Source organism: Camelina sativa, chromosome 20 (assembly GCF_030686135.1).
Source record: "Camelina sativa cultivar CO46 ecotype springtype chromosome 20, ASM3068613v1".
Taxonomy (NCBI): Eukaryota; Viridiplantae; Streptophyta; class Magnoliopsida; order Brassicales; family Brassicaceae; genus Camelina; species Camelina sativa.
Genome location: NC_141899.1, coordinates 13888772 through 13905178, shown reverse-complemented (window position 1 = coordinate 13905178; position 16407 = coordinate 13888772). Strand labels below are relative to the sequence as shown.

The 16407-nt window shown below is 41.7% G+C and overlaps 3 protein-coding genes and 1 long non-coding RNA gene across 4 annotated transcripts; all 4 read right to left on the bottom strand.

Moving 5' to 3' along the window:
• Positions 1-5770: 5770 nt before the first annotated feature.
• LOC147918840 (uncharacterized) lies at positions 5771-8924 on the bottom strand. The gene is made up of 7 exons (XM_087503732.1): positions 8394-8924; positions 7741-8130; positions 7447-7611; positions 6795-7251; positions 6471-6709; positions 5957-6429; positions 5771-5879 (listed from the first exon to the last, which is right to left on the bottom strand). Exons 1-7 carry the CDS (start codon positions 8922-8924, stop codon positions 5771-5773), a joined length of 2364 nt encoding a protein of 787 aa, XP_087359858.1.
• A 796-nt stretch (positions 8925-9720) lies between these two features.
• LOC104770801 (uncharacterized) lies at positions 9721-11158 on the bottom strand. The gene is made up of 3 exons (XR_764627.3): positions 11021-11158; positions 10791-10862; positions 9721-10131 (listed from the first exon to the last, which is right to left on the bottom strand). It is a non-coding gene; the product is annotated as an uncharacterized LOC104770801 (long non-coding RNA).
• Positions 11159-11241: 83 nt separating this feature from the next.
• LOC104770800 (GDSL esterase/lipase At4g10955-like) lies at positions 11242-13007 on the bottom strand. Its single transcript, XM_010495257.3, has 3 exons — positions 12833-13007; positions 12026-12647; positions 11242-11897 (listed from the first exon to the last, which is right to left on the bottom strand). Exons 1-3 carry the CDS (start codon positions 12940-12942, stop codon positions 11493-11495), a joined length of 1137 nt encoding a protein of 378 aa, XP_010493559.1. The 5' UTR covers positions 12943-13007; the 3' UTR covers positions 11242-11492.
• Positions 13008-15336: 2329 nt separating this feature from the next.
• On the bottom strand, positions 15337-16287 carry LOC104770799 (GDSL esterase/lipase At4g10955-like). Its single transcript, XM_019242141.2, has 2 exons — positions 15993-16287; positions 15337-15870 (listed from the first exon to the last, which is right to left on the bottom strand). The coding sequence occupies exons 1-2, from the start codon at positions 16152-16154 to the stop codon at positions 15514-15516; spliced, it is 519 nt and encodes a 172-aa protein (XP_019097686.1). The 5' UTR covers positions 16155-16287; the 3' UTR covers positions 15337-15513.
• Between the last annotated feature and the right edge of the window lie 120 nt (positions 16288-16407).

The following is a 16407-nucleotide window of genomic DNA, read 5'->3' as shown; positions in this document are numbered from 1 at the left end:
TATAACTTCTGAGATTCGAACTTAGTCAATTCAATAGTTCAGATTATATTTGTTTTTGTTTGTGGTCAAGTGTTAGGTTCTCAACACATGAGGTTTGTGTAGGGACCTTGTTGGTGGGCGGGTTTAAGTCCCATGTTATGTTTGATTCTGGAGCTTCTCATAGCTTCATTACTCCGGAGTGTGCCGTGAGTGCGGGGATCAGTGGGGATTCTGGAGAGCGTTCAGGAGTTGTCAGAGTTGCTGGAGGCAGGTTTCTGAGGGTTATTGGACGAGCTGGAGGAGTTGATATTCAGATCGCAGGAGAGTCGTGGCCAGCGGATTTGCTTATCAGTCCAGTGGAGTTGTATGACGTCATTCTTGGTATGGATTGGTTGCATCGGTATAAGGTGCATTTGGATTGCTATTGGGGTAGAGTGGAGTTTGAGCGTCCAGGAGGGAAGTTGGTTTTTCAGGGTATTAGACCGACTTCGGGGAGTCTCGTGATCTCAGCCGTTCAGGCAGGGAAGATGATCGAGAAGGGCCGTGAGGCCTATCTGGTTACTATATCTATGCCAGAGTCAGTGGGGAAGTCTACGGTTAGCGGTATTCCGGTTGTGGAGGACTTTGAGGATGTGTTCCAGTCATTGCAGGGATTACCACCATCTCGGTCGGATCCTTTTACCATTGAGCTGGAACCGGGGACGATGCCGTTATCCAAGGCTCCTTACAGGATGGCTCCAGCAGAGATGGCAGAGCTGAAGAAGCAGCTGGAGGATTTGTTGGGCAAGGGTTTTATCCGTCCTAGTTGTTCACCGTGGGGAGCTCCGGTGTTGTTTGTTAAGAAGAAGGATGGGAGTTTTCGGTTGTGTATTGACTACCGGGGTTTGAACCGAGTTACTGTGAAGAACAAGTACCCTCTCCCGAGGATTGATGAGTTGTTGGATCAGTTGAGGGGTGCTACTTGGTTCTCCAAGATCGACTTGGCTTCAGGTTATCATCAGATCCCTATTCATGAGGCAGATGTGAGGAAGACAGCCTTCAGGACGAGATATGGGCACTATGAGTTTGTGGTGATGCCGTTTGGGTTGACAAACGCGCCAGCTGCGTTTATGAGATTGATGAACAGCGTGTTCCAGGAGTTTCTGGACGTGTCAGTCATCATTTTCATCGACGACATCCTGGTATATTCTAAGAGTCCTGAGGAGCATGCAGTACATCTGAGAGCAGTGTTGGAGAAGCTGCGGGAGCAGAAGTTGTTTGCTAAGCTGAGTAAGTGCAGTTTCTGGCAGCGTGAGATGGGGTTCTTGGGTCATATTGTTTCAGCTGAGGGAGTTTCAGTGGATCCAGAGAAGATTCAGTCCATCAGGGAGTGGCCGAGGCTGCAGAGTGCCACTGAGATTCGGAGTTTCCTAGGGTTAGCAGGTTACTACAGGAGGTTTGTTCGGGGTTTTGCGAGTATGGCTCAGCCGATGACTAAGCTTACAGGGAAGGATGTCCCGTTTGTGTGGTCACCAGAGTGTGAGGCAAGTTTTGCAAGTCTCAAGCAGATGTTGACTACCACGCCGGTGTTAGCATTGCCTGAGCAGGACGAGCCTTATGTTGTGTATACAGATGCTTCTAGAGTGGGGTTGGGTTGTGTACTTATGCAGCAGGGGAAGGTTATAGCTTATGCTTCGCGGCAGTTGCGGAAGCATGAAGCTAATTATCCTACTCATGATTTGGAGATGGCAGCAGTGATCTTTGCTCTTAAGATTTGGAGATCCTATCTGTATGGTGGGAAGGTACAGGTATTTACAGATCACAAGAGTCTGAAGTACATTTTTACTCAGCCTGAGCTGAATTTGAGGCAGAGGCGTTGGATGGAGTTAGTAGCGGATTATGATTTGGACATAGCTTACCATCCTGGTAAAGCTAATCTGGTTGCAGATGCCTTGAGTCGGAAGCGGGTGGCTTCGGCTCAGGAGCAGGATATGGAGGTGTTGGTAGGTGAGATTAGTGCATTGAGTTTGTGTGCTATCTCACAAGAACCTTTGGGTTTGGAGGCAGTTGATAGAGCAGATTTGTTGAGCAGAGTGAGGTTAGCTCAGGAGAGTGATGAGGGGCTGGTGAATGCCTCTAAGGCTGCGGGTGCAGAGTATCAGGTTTCTGCTAATGGTATTATCCTTGTGCATGGTCGGATCTGTGTGCCCAAGGGTGAGGATTTGAGGCAGGAAATACTGAGAGAGGCTCATTCGAGCAAGTTCTCTATTCATCCAGGAGCGACCAAGATGTACCGTGACCTCAAGCGGTATTATCACTGGGTCGGGATGAAGAAGGACGTAGCTGACTGGGTGGCAGAGTGTGATACTTGCCAGCTGGTGAAGGCGGAACATCAGGTTCCTGGTGGTTTATTACAGAGTTTACCCATTCCAGAGTGGAAGTGGGATTTGATCACGATGGACTTCGTGGTAGGTTTACCTGTGTCGAGGACGTTTGATGCTATTTGGGTCATTGTGGACCGTTTGACTAAGTCTGCGCATTTTCTGGCCATCAAGAAAACTGATGGAGCAGCGGTTTTGGCCAAGAAGTACGTGAGGGAGATAGTCAGATTGCACGGTGTGCCTGCTAGTATTGTGTCTGATAGAGATTCCAAGTTCACCTCGGTGTTCTGGAAGGCATTTCAGGCGGAGATGGGCACGAAGGTGCATATGAGTACAGCCTATCATCCTCAGACTGATGGTCAGTCAGAGAGGACGATCCAGATTTTGGAGGATTTATTGAGGATGTTGTGCTGGATTGGGGTGGTCATTGGGCAGATCACTTGAGCTTGGTGGAGTTTGCTTATAACAACAGCTACCAGGCTAGTATTGGGATGGCCCCTTATGAGGCCCTGTATGGGAGGCCGTGTCGTACACCTTTATGTTGGACTCAGGTGGGGGAGAGGAGCATATTTGGTGCAGATTTTGTTCAGGAGACCTCGGAGAAGATTCAGGTTTTGAGGCTGAACATGAAGGAGGCTCAGGATCGGCAGAAGAGCTATGCTGATAAGAGGAGAAAGGATCTTGAGTTTCAGGTTGGTGATAGAGTGTACCTCAAGATGGCCATGTTGCGGGGTCCGAACGTCATTGACAGAGACTAAGTTGAGTCCGAGGTACATGGGTCCGTTCAGAGTGGTTGAGCGGGTGGGACCAGTGGCATACCGGTTGGAGTTGCCTGAGGTTATGCGTGCGTTCCACAAGGTATTTCATGTGTCGATGCTGAGGAAGTGTCTTCATGAGGGTGATCAGTTGTTGGCTAAGATTCCTGAGGATCTTCAGCCTAACATGACTTTAGAGGCGAGACCAGTGAGGGTGCTCGAGAGGAGAGTCAAGGAACTTCGGAAAAAGAAGATTCCTTTGATGAGAGTCCTGTGGGACTGTGACGGAGTAGAGGAGCAGACTTGGGAGCCCGAGGCGAGGATGAAGGCAAGGTTTAAGAAGTGGTTTGAGAAGCAGACCGCGACTTGAGCTTGTCTAGCCGGGTCCGAGTTGTAGTCCGTGGCTGGAGCGGGTACGGAGTATTCCAGCCCATCTCTCTTGATATTTGGTCGCTTAGGGGTGGTTGGTTGTGCGACTAAGTATCAAGATGAGGTGGTGCTCGGGATGCGGGTTGTTTGCTCCGGTTGTTGTATTTTTGGTTTTTTTCTGATGTAATTTCGTTGAGATTGTAACGATTATGACATTTTTTTTAGATTAATAAGATGAGTATTTTTCTTTATGTATGACTGTTGTTGTCATGGGAAAAGAGAAATAGCTCGGGTTTCTATTTTTGGAAAGTTTCCATAAATAGAAAGTTTCCACAAAAGGAAGGTTTCCATAAATAGAAAGTTTCTAAAAAGGGAAAGTTTTGTGGAAATGTTGAGGTAGATCTAGCCGGGAGATACTCGTTGGCATCAGTGTTTGTTTTTGCTCAAGGCCGTGCGGGCCCAACTCACGTGATACCGATAGCTCGATGGACTTTGTGGCCAGAGAGTGGGAGTGGTATGTTGCTTCGGATGACGATCCGAGAGCGCGCTTGAGGGTGACGACCCAAGAGCGGGATATGTGAGACTCCCTGGATACCGTAGCTGTGAGCCGCGGCTCGGCAGTGAGCCGGTATGTCTCGAGGGTTGCGACCCGAGAGCGGGGGGAGTGGGCGTGTGAGACTCCCTGGATACCGTAGCTGCAGGCTGTGGCCTGGCAGTGAGCCGGTATGACTCGAAGGTTGCGACCTGAGAGCGGGGGGAGTGTGTGTGTGAGTGACTTCTTGGATGCCGTAACTTAAGGCGGTTGGCCTGGTAGCGAGCCGGCATGATTCGTTGGTTGCGACCACGGACGGGGGAAGCACTGAGTTGTGAGCAAATAGTGTTTATGATGCGAGTATATTGGCTAGAGGGAGACCTCGAAGGTCAGTCGGAGGTGTGCGGGCTGTTGCGACAGTGGCACGGGAAACCTTGGCTGACGGTGTTTAGTCCGGTCTGGCGACGTGCGGGCCGTGCTGACGGTGGCACGGAGGTCCTTGGCAGATGGACGGTATTGCGGGATTCGGGGACGAATCCATATTGGTGGGGGAGAATTGTAACATCCGCGAACCAATTTTTGTAATTTTGGTGTGGGTGTCGATCGAGACCCTTGGTGGCATCGATCGACACCATGTGTTCCGGTTTGGTCGGGTTTGTTTTAATTGTCGATTGGTTCGGTTTGGTTCAATTAAAATCCCTAAAATCGTGTGTAAAAGGGGAAAACGACCCTAGGTTGTGTTATTTTGTTGGAGTCGCCGCTTTTGAGAGAAAGAGAAAGAGAGAAAAGAGAGAAAACGTTTCTGTGACTTTCTGGGTTTGTTCTTGGAGTTTTTGGAGAGATCTGAGGCTGTAGGAGGGTTAGCTGTTGCTAGAAACGAAGGGGAAGCTTCTGGAGGTGTTGTCTTCCACGTTTCTCAATCCAATCTTCCTGTTCTTGAGGTGAGTGCTTGACCATGGTTGATCTAAGCATGAGATCTCTCTTGTTTGTGTGTTTTCTTTGCTGTTTGTGTTGTTTTGTTGCTTGGGTTCGTTGTTTTTGTGTTTCCCAGTGATTTCTGAGGTAATTGGGTGAGTTTGAGACGGATTCGAGATGATTAGGAAGGAGAGTTCGATGTTCGGTTTCGCGCAGATCGTGTCTGCAGAGGAGGCATCGATCGACACTAGGAAGCATCGGTCGACACCATTGTTTGTAGCATCGATCGACACCGTGAGGCATCGGTCGACACTGGTCTCAGTCGAGACTTGATTTCCTGGTTTGATGTATTGTTGTGTGTTGTTTGTTTCGCTTAAACTTGAGGGTCTCATATGCTTGTGTGTATAACCCAGTAGATGGGAGGACGGCCTCACTAAGTATTTATGATAATACTTACGCATCTCAATTGTTGTTTGTGGTGTGCAGGTAAAGGCATAGTGTGATCGTGGAATCAAAGGCGATGAGGAGGAGGATGTTCTAGGGACTTGATTGTATGGTTATCTGGCATTGTTAGGTTGCTAGAATTGAGTCTTAGAGCATTGTTAGGATTGCTGGTTGTTTGATTTATGCTGTTTGGGATTAATGCTGGATATTACTTATTTGGTTATTGGATATTGTTTTATTGGTTATTTATTGGTATGTGGTTCCGCTGTTGGATTGTGAATGTGGTTAGGTGGCTAGTGGGTATGGGACCACTAGTTGTAGTTATTTAATTATATTATTATTTATTATTTATTTATTAAAAAAAAAACGGGAAGGGTTGTTTCAGCATAAAGCTGGATTGAGCCGGACCAATTAACTTAGGCATTACCTGTTTCAATCTTAATACCATGGCTTTCGTGATGACCTTGAAGAGCACATTGCATAGACTTATTGGTCGAAACTGCATTATCCTCTCCGGCTTGCCAACTTTGAGGATCAAAACAACAAGTGCGTCATTAAGCCTTTCTGGTAGATTTCCAGTTTCAAAAAAGTCGAGTACACACTTTTTTACTGAGCTTTCAACCGTCTCCCAACACTGTTGATAAAACACCGGTTTGAAACCATCCGGACCCGGTGCTTTAAACTTCCCCATACTATTTAGAGCACCCTCCAATACTCGCACTTCCTCATGATACAAACGCACAAAGCCTTCCTGTGGCAACTGATCAACAATCAGGTCAACATCATCTAAAGAATATAACCTTTTGAAGTAATCCAAAGCCAGCTGCTCTAGTTCTTTAGCATCCGTAACCCAGCGACCCTCTGCATCCTTCAACATCTCAATGCCATTCCTCCTTCTCCGAATCATTTTTGAAGTGTGGAAAAAGTTAGTATTCCGATCTCCCAGAACTATCCATTTTTCACGAGACTTTTGAAACCAAATGGTTTCCTCCTGCTCGAGTACCACATCAAACTCCTTGATGAGTTCTACCTCTTGTTGTAATAAAGCATATGTTTGTTGAATGTCCAACAAATCCTGAACCCGTTGGATCTCTCTCACCAACAAATCCTGAATACCTCTTTGTTCCAAGCTTTGAGCTTCTTCTGCAGTCGAGATAATGCTTGCGGAGTAGTAACCTGACTATCCCAAGAATTCCTCAACATCTCCTTGAAACTTTCATGTTGCAGCCAAGCTGCCTCGAAACAAAAAGGTCTTCTTCTCGGATCCACCTCCACCTCAGGGCTCAACTGAAGAAACAATGGAGCATGGTCCGAAGCAAGGAAGGGAAGATGCGAAACTGATGCATCCTGCCAGTCTCGCAGGAGCATTACAGAAGACATGATCTAACCTTTTTGCCACATAAGTACTCTCCACACACCCTCTTCTCCAGGTAAACTTACTTCCCTTAAATCTCATGTCAATAAGAGAAGATGCATTCACCCAGTCTCCAAACGCTAATGAGTCCAATGACAACTTCCTGTTACCGTCTGTCCTCTCATCTAAGCGCAGAATTGTGTTGAAGTCACCTCCAACCACCACCGGCTCCAAAATCCCTTGTAACATCTCCCTCAGTTTGTCCCACAGCCCACTTCGCCTACTAACCGTTGGAGCTGCGTATACCACCACCAGGTACAAAATATCAGTCCCCTTCCCCACTGTTGAGTATATAAACTGATCAGTAGCTTCCACGACCTTAACTGTACCAACACTGGAACGCCAAAGCAACCACAGTCCACCACTTTGACCCACTGCATCCACCCGAAAGGAATTGTCAAATCCCAATCCCTGACAGATTCTCCCTGCTCTATCACCTCCCGCATGCGTCTTGAACAAAGCTAAGATATCGGTCTTAAACTTCTTCAGCATATAACATATGGATCTTCAAAAATTGGGTTTATTTGCCCCTGGCAGTTCCACATCAAAATATTCATCATCACGATCACAAAAAGGAATAATCGAACCACCGGGTCAACCGTTACGCAACCCTCAACTCCACATCCCCGTCCGATGAAACCTGACGGTCAATAGAATCCCTTTGTCCCGGATTCGAACCCATCTCCAATTGAAGCAGCCTCTGAGCATCCGCTCCGTCGGGAGTCTCAAACGGAGTCGACTCATCAGACCTCCATTCCCGATATTAGGTGTTCCAACCTTCCGACCAGCACCATCATTCTCGAATCGGGGACGCTTACCCGAGGAAGACAAGCGGATCTCCTCCTAAACTGGGCCAAATATTAAACCCCTGGTGGGCCTATTGTTAACTCTAGATCCCGGCCCATTTACACCACTGGGCTTTCTAACTCCGACCCATTTATCTTTTAAACCTCCTCTCGCGCCATTACATGCCTTAACCATTCCCCTATTCAAATCCCCCTGCGTCACGCTAAATATTTTCTTGCCATTATGATGAGGCATCTCAACATATTCATTTTCCTTATTCTCCCCTCTGGATCCGACACCTTCCCTTATCAGTAGTGAAGGATTATCTTCCCCTATACTGTCAAAACTGTTTGACACCGCGATTCCCGCATTTTCCTTAACTGTCGAGATTTCCCGCAGATTCCTGCCAAAACCTCCTCCCGAATTACCTGCCGAAAAGGAAACTCGCTGATTTTTCTTCTCCGGCCGGTTTCCTAATCGACGCACCACCGTGAACCCATCCTCATCCTTATCTCCCCCACTAGACCGTCTTACCACCGAAGGGGGGACTGCAACCACCTTCTTCTCTGGTTCTCTCTGCGAACACCCATGGACACCCAGCCAGAGCAAATATTGGTTAAACCTTCATACATTACGTAGTACCGTTCACCGTTGATGACTACTGACCCTTTCAACGGATTTCTTAAGTCAACCTCCACACATATACGAGCAAATCATGCTCGCTCAACATTCAGGGTCATCGGATCTATCCTGATCGGTTTCCCCAGACTACCAGCTATTCCCAACAGGATGGCTCGATGATAGAGATTAAACGGAATATGAGACAACCTAATCCAAACCGGCGTGGTAACAATATCATCCGTTAGTGGATCAAAGGACGGCGACCATGCTTGCACCATAAGGTAACTACTAAACGCTTTCCATGGTCCCCCTGTGACAGCCGCCATATACTCCTCCTCAATTTCAAAACGAATCATGAAAAACTGTCTCGGAAGGTCGAGAACAGTCATCCCCCCTCTCGGTTTCCACAGTTCCCTCAACTTCCTGTTTAAAACTGGGAGTAGAACATTTCGACCCAGCACCTTAACAACCATGCACTGCTTCCACAATCCGTTCATGGCCTCCAAAACATCATTCTGAATGGTAATTACTGGTTCTCCATGCTGACCATCCGGAAACTCCACACGCAGCCTCTTTGTTACATATTCATCCGGTATAACCCCCTCCGGACAAGGTCTACCACCACTCAGACCCCCTGTCACCTTCCTTACCCATGTTCCGGGGATATCCGGTGGATCTCCCGGTGGAGGTCCCTTGTCTCCGATCTCCATCATCTCAGTTGCGTGGTCACCGGAAATCGCCTCACTCATCTCTCTTCTTTGTCCGACACTTCTTCAACGTCAGTGTCTTATTAAATAAAACCTACGCAAATTTTGGAGTTACAAGGATAAATAAAATGAGGCATTTAACGTTTTTGTTCTATAACACACGCATGTTACATTTTCATATGATATATTATATGTTTAAATGCAATATTTTTTTCCATCAAAATGATTTTTTTTTTTTGAAACATATCTTTTAACAAATAACACGTTATCCATATCCAGTAAGACATATTATTATACTAGACAACTCTTAACATTATAGTAGTTTTAAGAAAACTAGAATAATACCCGCGCTACATCGCCGGATTATATTTTATTTTTTGTTTTTTTTTAAATTTTTTTGGTTAATTTTGTATGGTGTTTGTAATTAAAAGTAATTATTCCTAAAAAACAAAAACAAAAAGTCATTTTTATTATAGTTTGTGACAATGTTCATTTAATTTGTAACATTTTTGTTTTTAGGTTTTTGTTATTAGTTTTCTTTATTTTTTTCTTCTATTTACAACGATTATTTATTATTGTAATGAAATTGTAGGTTAAAATGAATTTTCTGTCTGTTTTTTTTTTTAATTATGATGCATTGGAGAACCATTTTTATTGATAGTTGTGTTTTCGTGTTGGTTTCTTTCCCTGTTACACGGAAAAGGGGACAAGATCAAAACTCAAAAGTAAATGTAGAAGTAATTTTTGGGAAAACGAGTAAACTTGGATAAAGAAATAATGCATCTCATGGTGTCTAAAGTGAAGCTCCAAAACGATCTACAAAGCTTACTTTAAAAACTATGGTAAACTAAAATCTTGACTTATGAAAAAAACCTTCAATATCTACAAGCTTCAAAATCACATTCTTCTTTAATTACACACTACATCTTTTTTCATTAAAAATCAGACAAATCCTTATTTTTAGATCTTGAACATAAAAATGGCATACATGTTCAAAATTTCGTGAAACCAAACACACTAAAATAACATTTGAAAACCAATACTACAAATTAAAGAGGCCAGTAACTACGACTTAACTCTTCTTCTTAGCCACATTGGTCCACCAGTCTTCCAATCAAATTAAATGGTCAATATAGTCTCCTGTTTATGATCAACTATGTAATTTCCACTCTCATATACAGTAAAGGACACCTATCCCATACTCAACATCATCAGCTTCGTGCAACGTGTTCCCTTGTGGTGACATCACCTTCAAGCACAAAAGAGAACATTGAAAAAACTTCCACTTTGAAATATTCACGATTGAGATTGAGGTGAAATCCGTATATGATCTATTCACATAATGAACACAATTCCTAAGTTGCCATTGTTTTATACATCTACATCAATGATGGGCTCTTATATTGATACAATTCTGTCACTTGTTAGATCATCGATCCGACAACTTTATAAAACATAATCTTTGGCTGAACCCTCCATTCTTACATAATCTGATCATACTCTTCCATTTACTGACAACCTATAACATCACCACATATCACTAATTCTGACCCATAAAAATTCAAACTTCAGCTCAAGAAAGGCAAAGCCAACTATTTTGTGATCCCTCTTCTGCTAGAATTTCATGTCTGAGACTGACCCACTGGTTATTTTATAAATCTTGCAAATGTATTCTCTTTCTTCACCACAACCAATCTAAATAACATATTTTATGAATGTAACAGAGAGGAGATACATATGAACAGTAGCACTAACATTTGTGACCATGTTTCAGATTTGCTCTAGAGGGATATCTACAAGCCTGTTTCAGGTTTCAGATTTTACCATTGACCAACCGAAGTTACCTATGGTCTACTCATTGCAACTTCCAAGAGAAATGCTTAAAACTTATCTCCTCCCGTCTCTTACCTCTCTGTTATTGATCGTTGAGGCAGTTTGCCTTATAATAGTCGCTGCCACTCTTGAATGATCAAGATTTATCTATAATCGAACGGAAATAAATTAGGTTTTCAGATAATTTAGGGGAAAACGAAGATCAATTTACAGGAAGCTAATGATAGTCATCTTTCTAAAAACCCTTTCAAGATCCAAACCCAAACCAGCGAAATTGAAATGATATTATGGATTGAAACTCAAACCCTTTAAGATTGAAATCTTGGGGAGTACGGAATGCCACCGTGACGAAATCGCAGGACGGAGACATCAAGATTCGAGGGAGACATCGAGAGGCAACCTAGTGATAATATGAGTCACCAAATATTCTGCTTAGCTGTATTAATTGTTTTAATTTGATTAGGTATTCATTTTAACTGATGTGTCAGTCTTCAATACAAAAACTGAGGTGTCATGCTCTGGTGAGAAACATAGAAGTTTTATTGTATTGATTAGAATTATCAACAAAAAGACAACAAAAAAGACATACATGAAAAAAAAAATTATAAACGTGGGAAAAAGAGACATACATGAAAAGACAACAAAAAAAGTAGAAGAAATGCAAAAGGGTAGATAAAGAGTACCTAAAATATCACCAGAACGAGATAATAGAAAGCCTAAAGCCAGTTAACCAAACCAAACACTGCATGATCTGACCCTCATAGTCATTGTTATTGTTTATTGTAGGGTTAACTGCTCCAACTTGCCTTCAGGGTAAGGCCTAATGCAGCAACTTTCCCAATTTGCCAGCAGGGTAGAGTCTCGCTCCCACCATTGTTGAAGCCCATGAGCTGTCGTAGATTTAGTCGGCTTGTTATTGTTTACAGTCATATCTGCTGATGGAAGAAGGTGAAGAGGTTCTGTCGACAAACCCGACGTTGATGATTTTCCTCTAATCTTTCTGACCAATAGACTCCTAACTGATTTTCTTGCACCGGTTCTTTCGATTTCGCCTGCACCGATCTCACACATGTAGGTTTTGTGTCTAAAGTAATCAATATATCCTGCACATATTGGATCTGCTGGGTTTACATATAAGTAAGGTATCCACGATGCTGTTTTTGGATCGTCTTGATCTTGAACCTATAACAATATAAAACAAACAGTTTCTCGTAAGAAAACAGACTTTGAAAACTCTGACTAACATGATGACTAAACCACCATAGTTAATTAAACTAGTTATCTTTACACTTAAGATGATTTTAAGCTACCACTAGATCGGTTAAGGCCATGGCTACGGTGGCTTTGACAACACTCTTGGCGATTTGAAACACATTTTTGATCATATCTCCCCCAGGTAGCTGCTCTAGAGGAAGAGACGAGATGGGTGGATTGAATATGTAACTTTCAAGGAGGAATCCAACACTTGTCATGGTCTTTCCAGCCAGCAAAACTAGTGCGGCTCCCAAAGAGTGTCCAGCAAGCCATATAGCTGACTCGCTATATTTTTCCACCATATTGCGGATTGCTTTAACAGCATGCATAGGCCTGCCGCCTTGATGGAGGTTGTTGAAGCTTATTTTGAGGTTAAGTTTCATATCAGACTTCCAAGTTTTTCCTTTTAGCATCGTGCCACGGAAGGCAATAACATGGTGTGGAACTTTCACATATGGGGTATTCTGGTAAAGGTTGTAAAGCTTGTATTCGAAAACAGCACCGTATATGGAGCCGTCATCATCCATCAAGGTTTCGAGCAAAGTGAAGTTGAAAAACTCCCACCAAGGCTTGGCTAGTGACTCGGAACCAACCCGTTTCTCAAGCCTGTCCCCTTCCAGTGTGTACACTCCATTTACCAAACTTGATGCCACTGAGGTTCGGTAGTACGAACTGGTCCTATTAGCAAATAAAAAGGAAACCAAGAGAATCAGACTATACATATGGGATATTCCCAAAGGTCAACTTTTACTAAATAAACTTCTGCACGGCACATGAATTTATAGAGTTTCAATAAAAACTTCTATCGTATATTATAAAAAAAATCATATAAAATAACAAAACAAAACAAATATTTATTTTACCAGTCAATAGATGTAAGATGGAAGGGGCCAAAAATGCTGAAGTTATCGGTCTCTGACTCTGAGGCAATCGCTCCTCCTCCCAACATTTTTCTGAGAGAACCCCGTCCCATTTCTTTTTCTTCTTCTTGTTGTTTCCTATAATCTAAGATATTACGTACACTACCAAATTAGTAATCTAATTGATGTAATTTAACATGGTGAAGACAAATATATATATGCTAATGTACTACAACTCTACAAAAATGTAGGTCTACTATTATACATGTTACATATATTATCTTCACATATATATATTGTTTGCAACGTGAGGATAACGAGGGATATAATGACTACTAAAGTAAGAAATTAAATTGTTGCATGAGATTTAAAAACAAATGGAGAAAATGTAAAACTACAGAACAAAAACAGTTTTTGATGCACTATATATATGACAGTTCTTCTGCTGTATATATATATATATATATATATATATATATATATATATATTTTGAAATTTAAGAGTGCAACAAAAGAAGTAGTGAGTTAACACAGAAAAGCATCTTGCTATTTATATAGATGCTAAATATAGGAAGACTTTTTGGATCCGGAGACTTTGAGATTGTCCATTCAACACAGACACAAGCACACTCACACGAGCCAGACCATATCAACTATTTCTTTATTTACGAATTCACAAGATTTCTACAAATTAGCAATTAAAAATACACTTAGACGTGTGAATCAATTTTTTTTTTTTTTGGTCTTAATGCGAAGAGTGTGAATCAATTTTTGAGACCGCGTACCACTGTTTCAATTTATCAAATCGTATATAAAGGAAAACAAACCTTCTTTATCACAGTATAGGGATACGTGATCAAACCCAATTAAAATAGGCATATATACCCTAAACAAAATTTTGATTGTGGTGTACAACCAATTAAAATCAAAGTTATCATATATACTCCAATCCTGCTCACGCCAGCTTACATGATTTGTTATTAAAGATTAGAGTCACATACGACCCTCCATCTTGAAGAAGCAAGTTAGGATATACTGTATTTTGTGTACATCGATCTTTTATGGATTGATAAATATTTATATGTTCTACTTGCTAAGGGTAAGAGAACACACCACAAAGAAAAAGGACTTAAGCTTATTAAAATCAACAAACTGATTGATATATGTAAACTACACTTTCATGTATGCACATAAAAAGTGAAGATGAATATTATATACACACGTACAAGACAATGTCTTTACTCATCCTCTTTTTCATCTTGATTATGTATACACACGTACGGATAGATATAAAATATGAGTTAATTATGAGATAAGGATTTTTTTGAAGAGTATTGTCTGGTAAGGACTTTTTGTCCGTGATTACAGATTTAAGCATTTATTTGAGATTGGAAATACAGTTTTGCCCTCTTCTTTTTCTTAGTTTGGTGAACGGCGTTGATGAGATGGTGGTGATGATCCGGTGAACGAGGTGGTGGTGTCGATGATAAGATCCGGTGAACGAGGTGGTGGTGTCAATGGTGAGATCCGGTGAACGAGGTGGTGGCGGCGATGATGAGATCGGTGAAAGAGATGGTGGTGAAGATGACGAGATCCGGTGACAATGATGAGATGAATGATTTTTGATTAAAACCCTTGGGTTCCCAAGATAGTATCCTCTTAGGGTTTAGATTTTTTCATCCATTAGATTTGTGATAGTGTTTAAGTGACAGATCGTTGATGAAGGAGAACAAAGAAGAGGAAGAGGCGAGGGTTTTCATCGCCGGAGGAGAAGGAAGAAGAGAAGGAAGAAAAAAATAAAAGGCCAAAATTGTCTTTTGGTTTCACCAAAAAATGTCCAAATCCGATGTCACGGGTAGAAATACCCAATTTCAAAGTTTTTGACAAAAAAAGCCCATTTAGACAATAACCCCTATAAAATATTCATCTTGACTTTTATGTGGATAATAAAAGTATTGAGTTTGGTTACACGTTATTTTCTGAAATACATATTTTCAATTGTTTAGTGTTATTTGCATGGATACAAATGAAACACATCGAATTGAACTATTGATGAGACATGCATACATGCATATCTAATTTAGAAGGGACTGTTCACAACACCTTCAAAACTGTAAACGACAAAATAAAAAAAGAAAGATTGGGCTATAATTTAGTACTACAATTAGGTCTAAGCGAAACGTATGATAATGTTTTTCTTTTTTAAACATTGGTAATAGTTCTAATTAGTAATTAGTTTGATATGTTTTTGAAAATTAGACTAGTATTAGTTATTATATATTTTCTTATTTGATATAATAATTTTGTTTCGAATCCAGAACTTTCAAAATTTATTATTTTCTATATTCTTGATCGAAAATTTAAACTATGTTTAAAGTTCATGATATTGCCTGTAAATAAAGAGAAGAGTTTTCTAAGAATAAGGAATTATAACACAAATGGCCTTTCGGATTTAGGCAATCACCAAATGGTCTTCCAATTTATATCCAAATTTTATAACATTTATACATAGAGTAATAGTGTTATTCAAAAATATTGGAGTAAATGCGGAAAGTAATAATACGATTGAAAAGGAATTTTTTTTTTTTTTTAAGTCTGACGTGACATGCAACCAAAAATCCCTACAATGTTTTGTATAGAAGATTCAGCTGACAAGAACATAACTAAAGCAAGGAAAGCCCAAATCATACATTAAATTGGTATGAATAATGTCCGAGCATAGGATTCCACCATTGATGAATCCCATGATCTGTCTGAAAATCCGGTGATATGAATGTGTTCACCATCACAAAGGCCGACGGAAGAAAATGGAGATGCTCTTCTGAAGAATACGACGACGACGAACTTTGTCCTCCCCCTCCGAACAATATTTTCCTAATCGAGTATCTAGCCAGCCTCTCGATCCTGCCGAGTTGCAGCTCACCCATATCGTCTCTGTGATTGAAATAACCAATATATTCTGAGCAGATTGGATCTGATTGGTTCACAAACAAATGAGGTCTCCAGGAAGCTAAATTCATAAATAGATGGCTTCCTTGACCCTGTATATATTTCAAGATAAGTGTATCAAGATGAGATCAAGTCTAATATTCTCTAATATTTGATTTGAGAGTAACAATTTTAATATTTTTATTGATTATTTCATAGAACGCTCTATAGATACCTCATTTAGGTCTAAGACTCTGGCTATGCCGGCTTTGACAATATCTCTGATGAGTCTGACCGCACATTTAAGTTCCTCACTCTCAACTAGCTGCTCTAGAGGAATCAAGGAGATAGGCGGGTTAAAGATGTAAGATTCGACGGGGCATCCGTACATAGCCATGATCTTCCCCGCGAGTAGTGCCAGGCCAGCTCCTAGAGAGTGTCCAGCGATCCAGACAGCTTTGTTTCCATATGTGGTCACCAGATGTCGGATTGCTTGAATGGCTTGTCCAAACCTGCTTGTGAGAACTGAAAACGAGCTTCTCCTTCCGAAGTAATTTGAATGTGGAGGAGCTTATCCCCGTTAAATAGTTTCGAACTGAATTGAGAGAGAGTTTGAGAATTCGAATTTGTATTATTGCTTCTTGGAAAAA

Coding starts and splice junctions, on each gene's coding strand:
- LOC147918840 (XM_087503732.1), bottom strand. CDS start 8,924: ATGAGTGAGGCGATTTCCGGTGACCACGCAACTGAGATGATGGAGATC. Junction 7,612..7,740: donor TGAATAGGGGAATGGTTAAG/GCATGTAATGGC, acceptor GGCCCAGTTTAG/GAGGAGATCCGCTTGTCTTC. Junction 5,880..5,956: donor GTTGAAAGCTCAGTAAAAAA/GTGTGTACTCGA, acceptor TGATCCTCAAAG/TTGGCAAGCCGGAGAGGATA.
- LOC104770800 (XM_010495257.3), bottom strand. CDS start 12,942: ATGGGACGGGGTTCTCTCAGAAAAATGTTGGGAGGAGGAGCGATTGCC. Junction 12,648..12,832: donor CATCTTACATCTATTGACTG/GTAAAATAAATA, acceptor ATTTGCTAATAG/GACCAGTTCGTACTACCGAA. Junction 11,898..12,025: donor TGGCCTTAACCGATCTAGTG/GTAGCTTAAAAT, acceptor ATATTGTTATAG/GTTCAAGATCAAGACGATCC.
- LOC104770799 (XM_019242141.2), bottom strand. CDS start 16,154: ATGGCTATGTACGGATGCCCCGTCGAATCTTACATCTTTAACCCGCCT. Junction 15,871..15,992: donor GAGTCTTAGACCTAAATGAG/GTATCTATAGAG, acceptor AAATATATACAG/GGTCAAGGAAGCCATCTATT.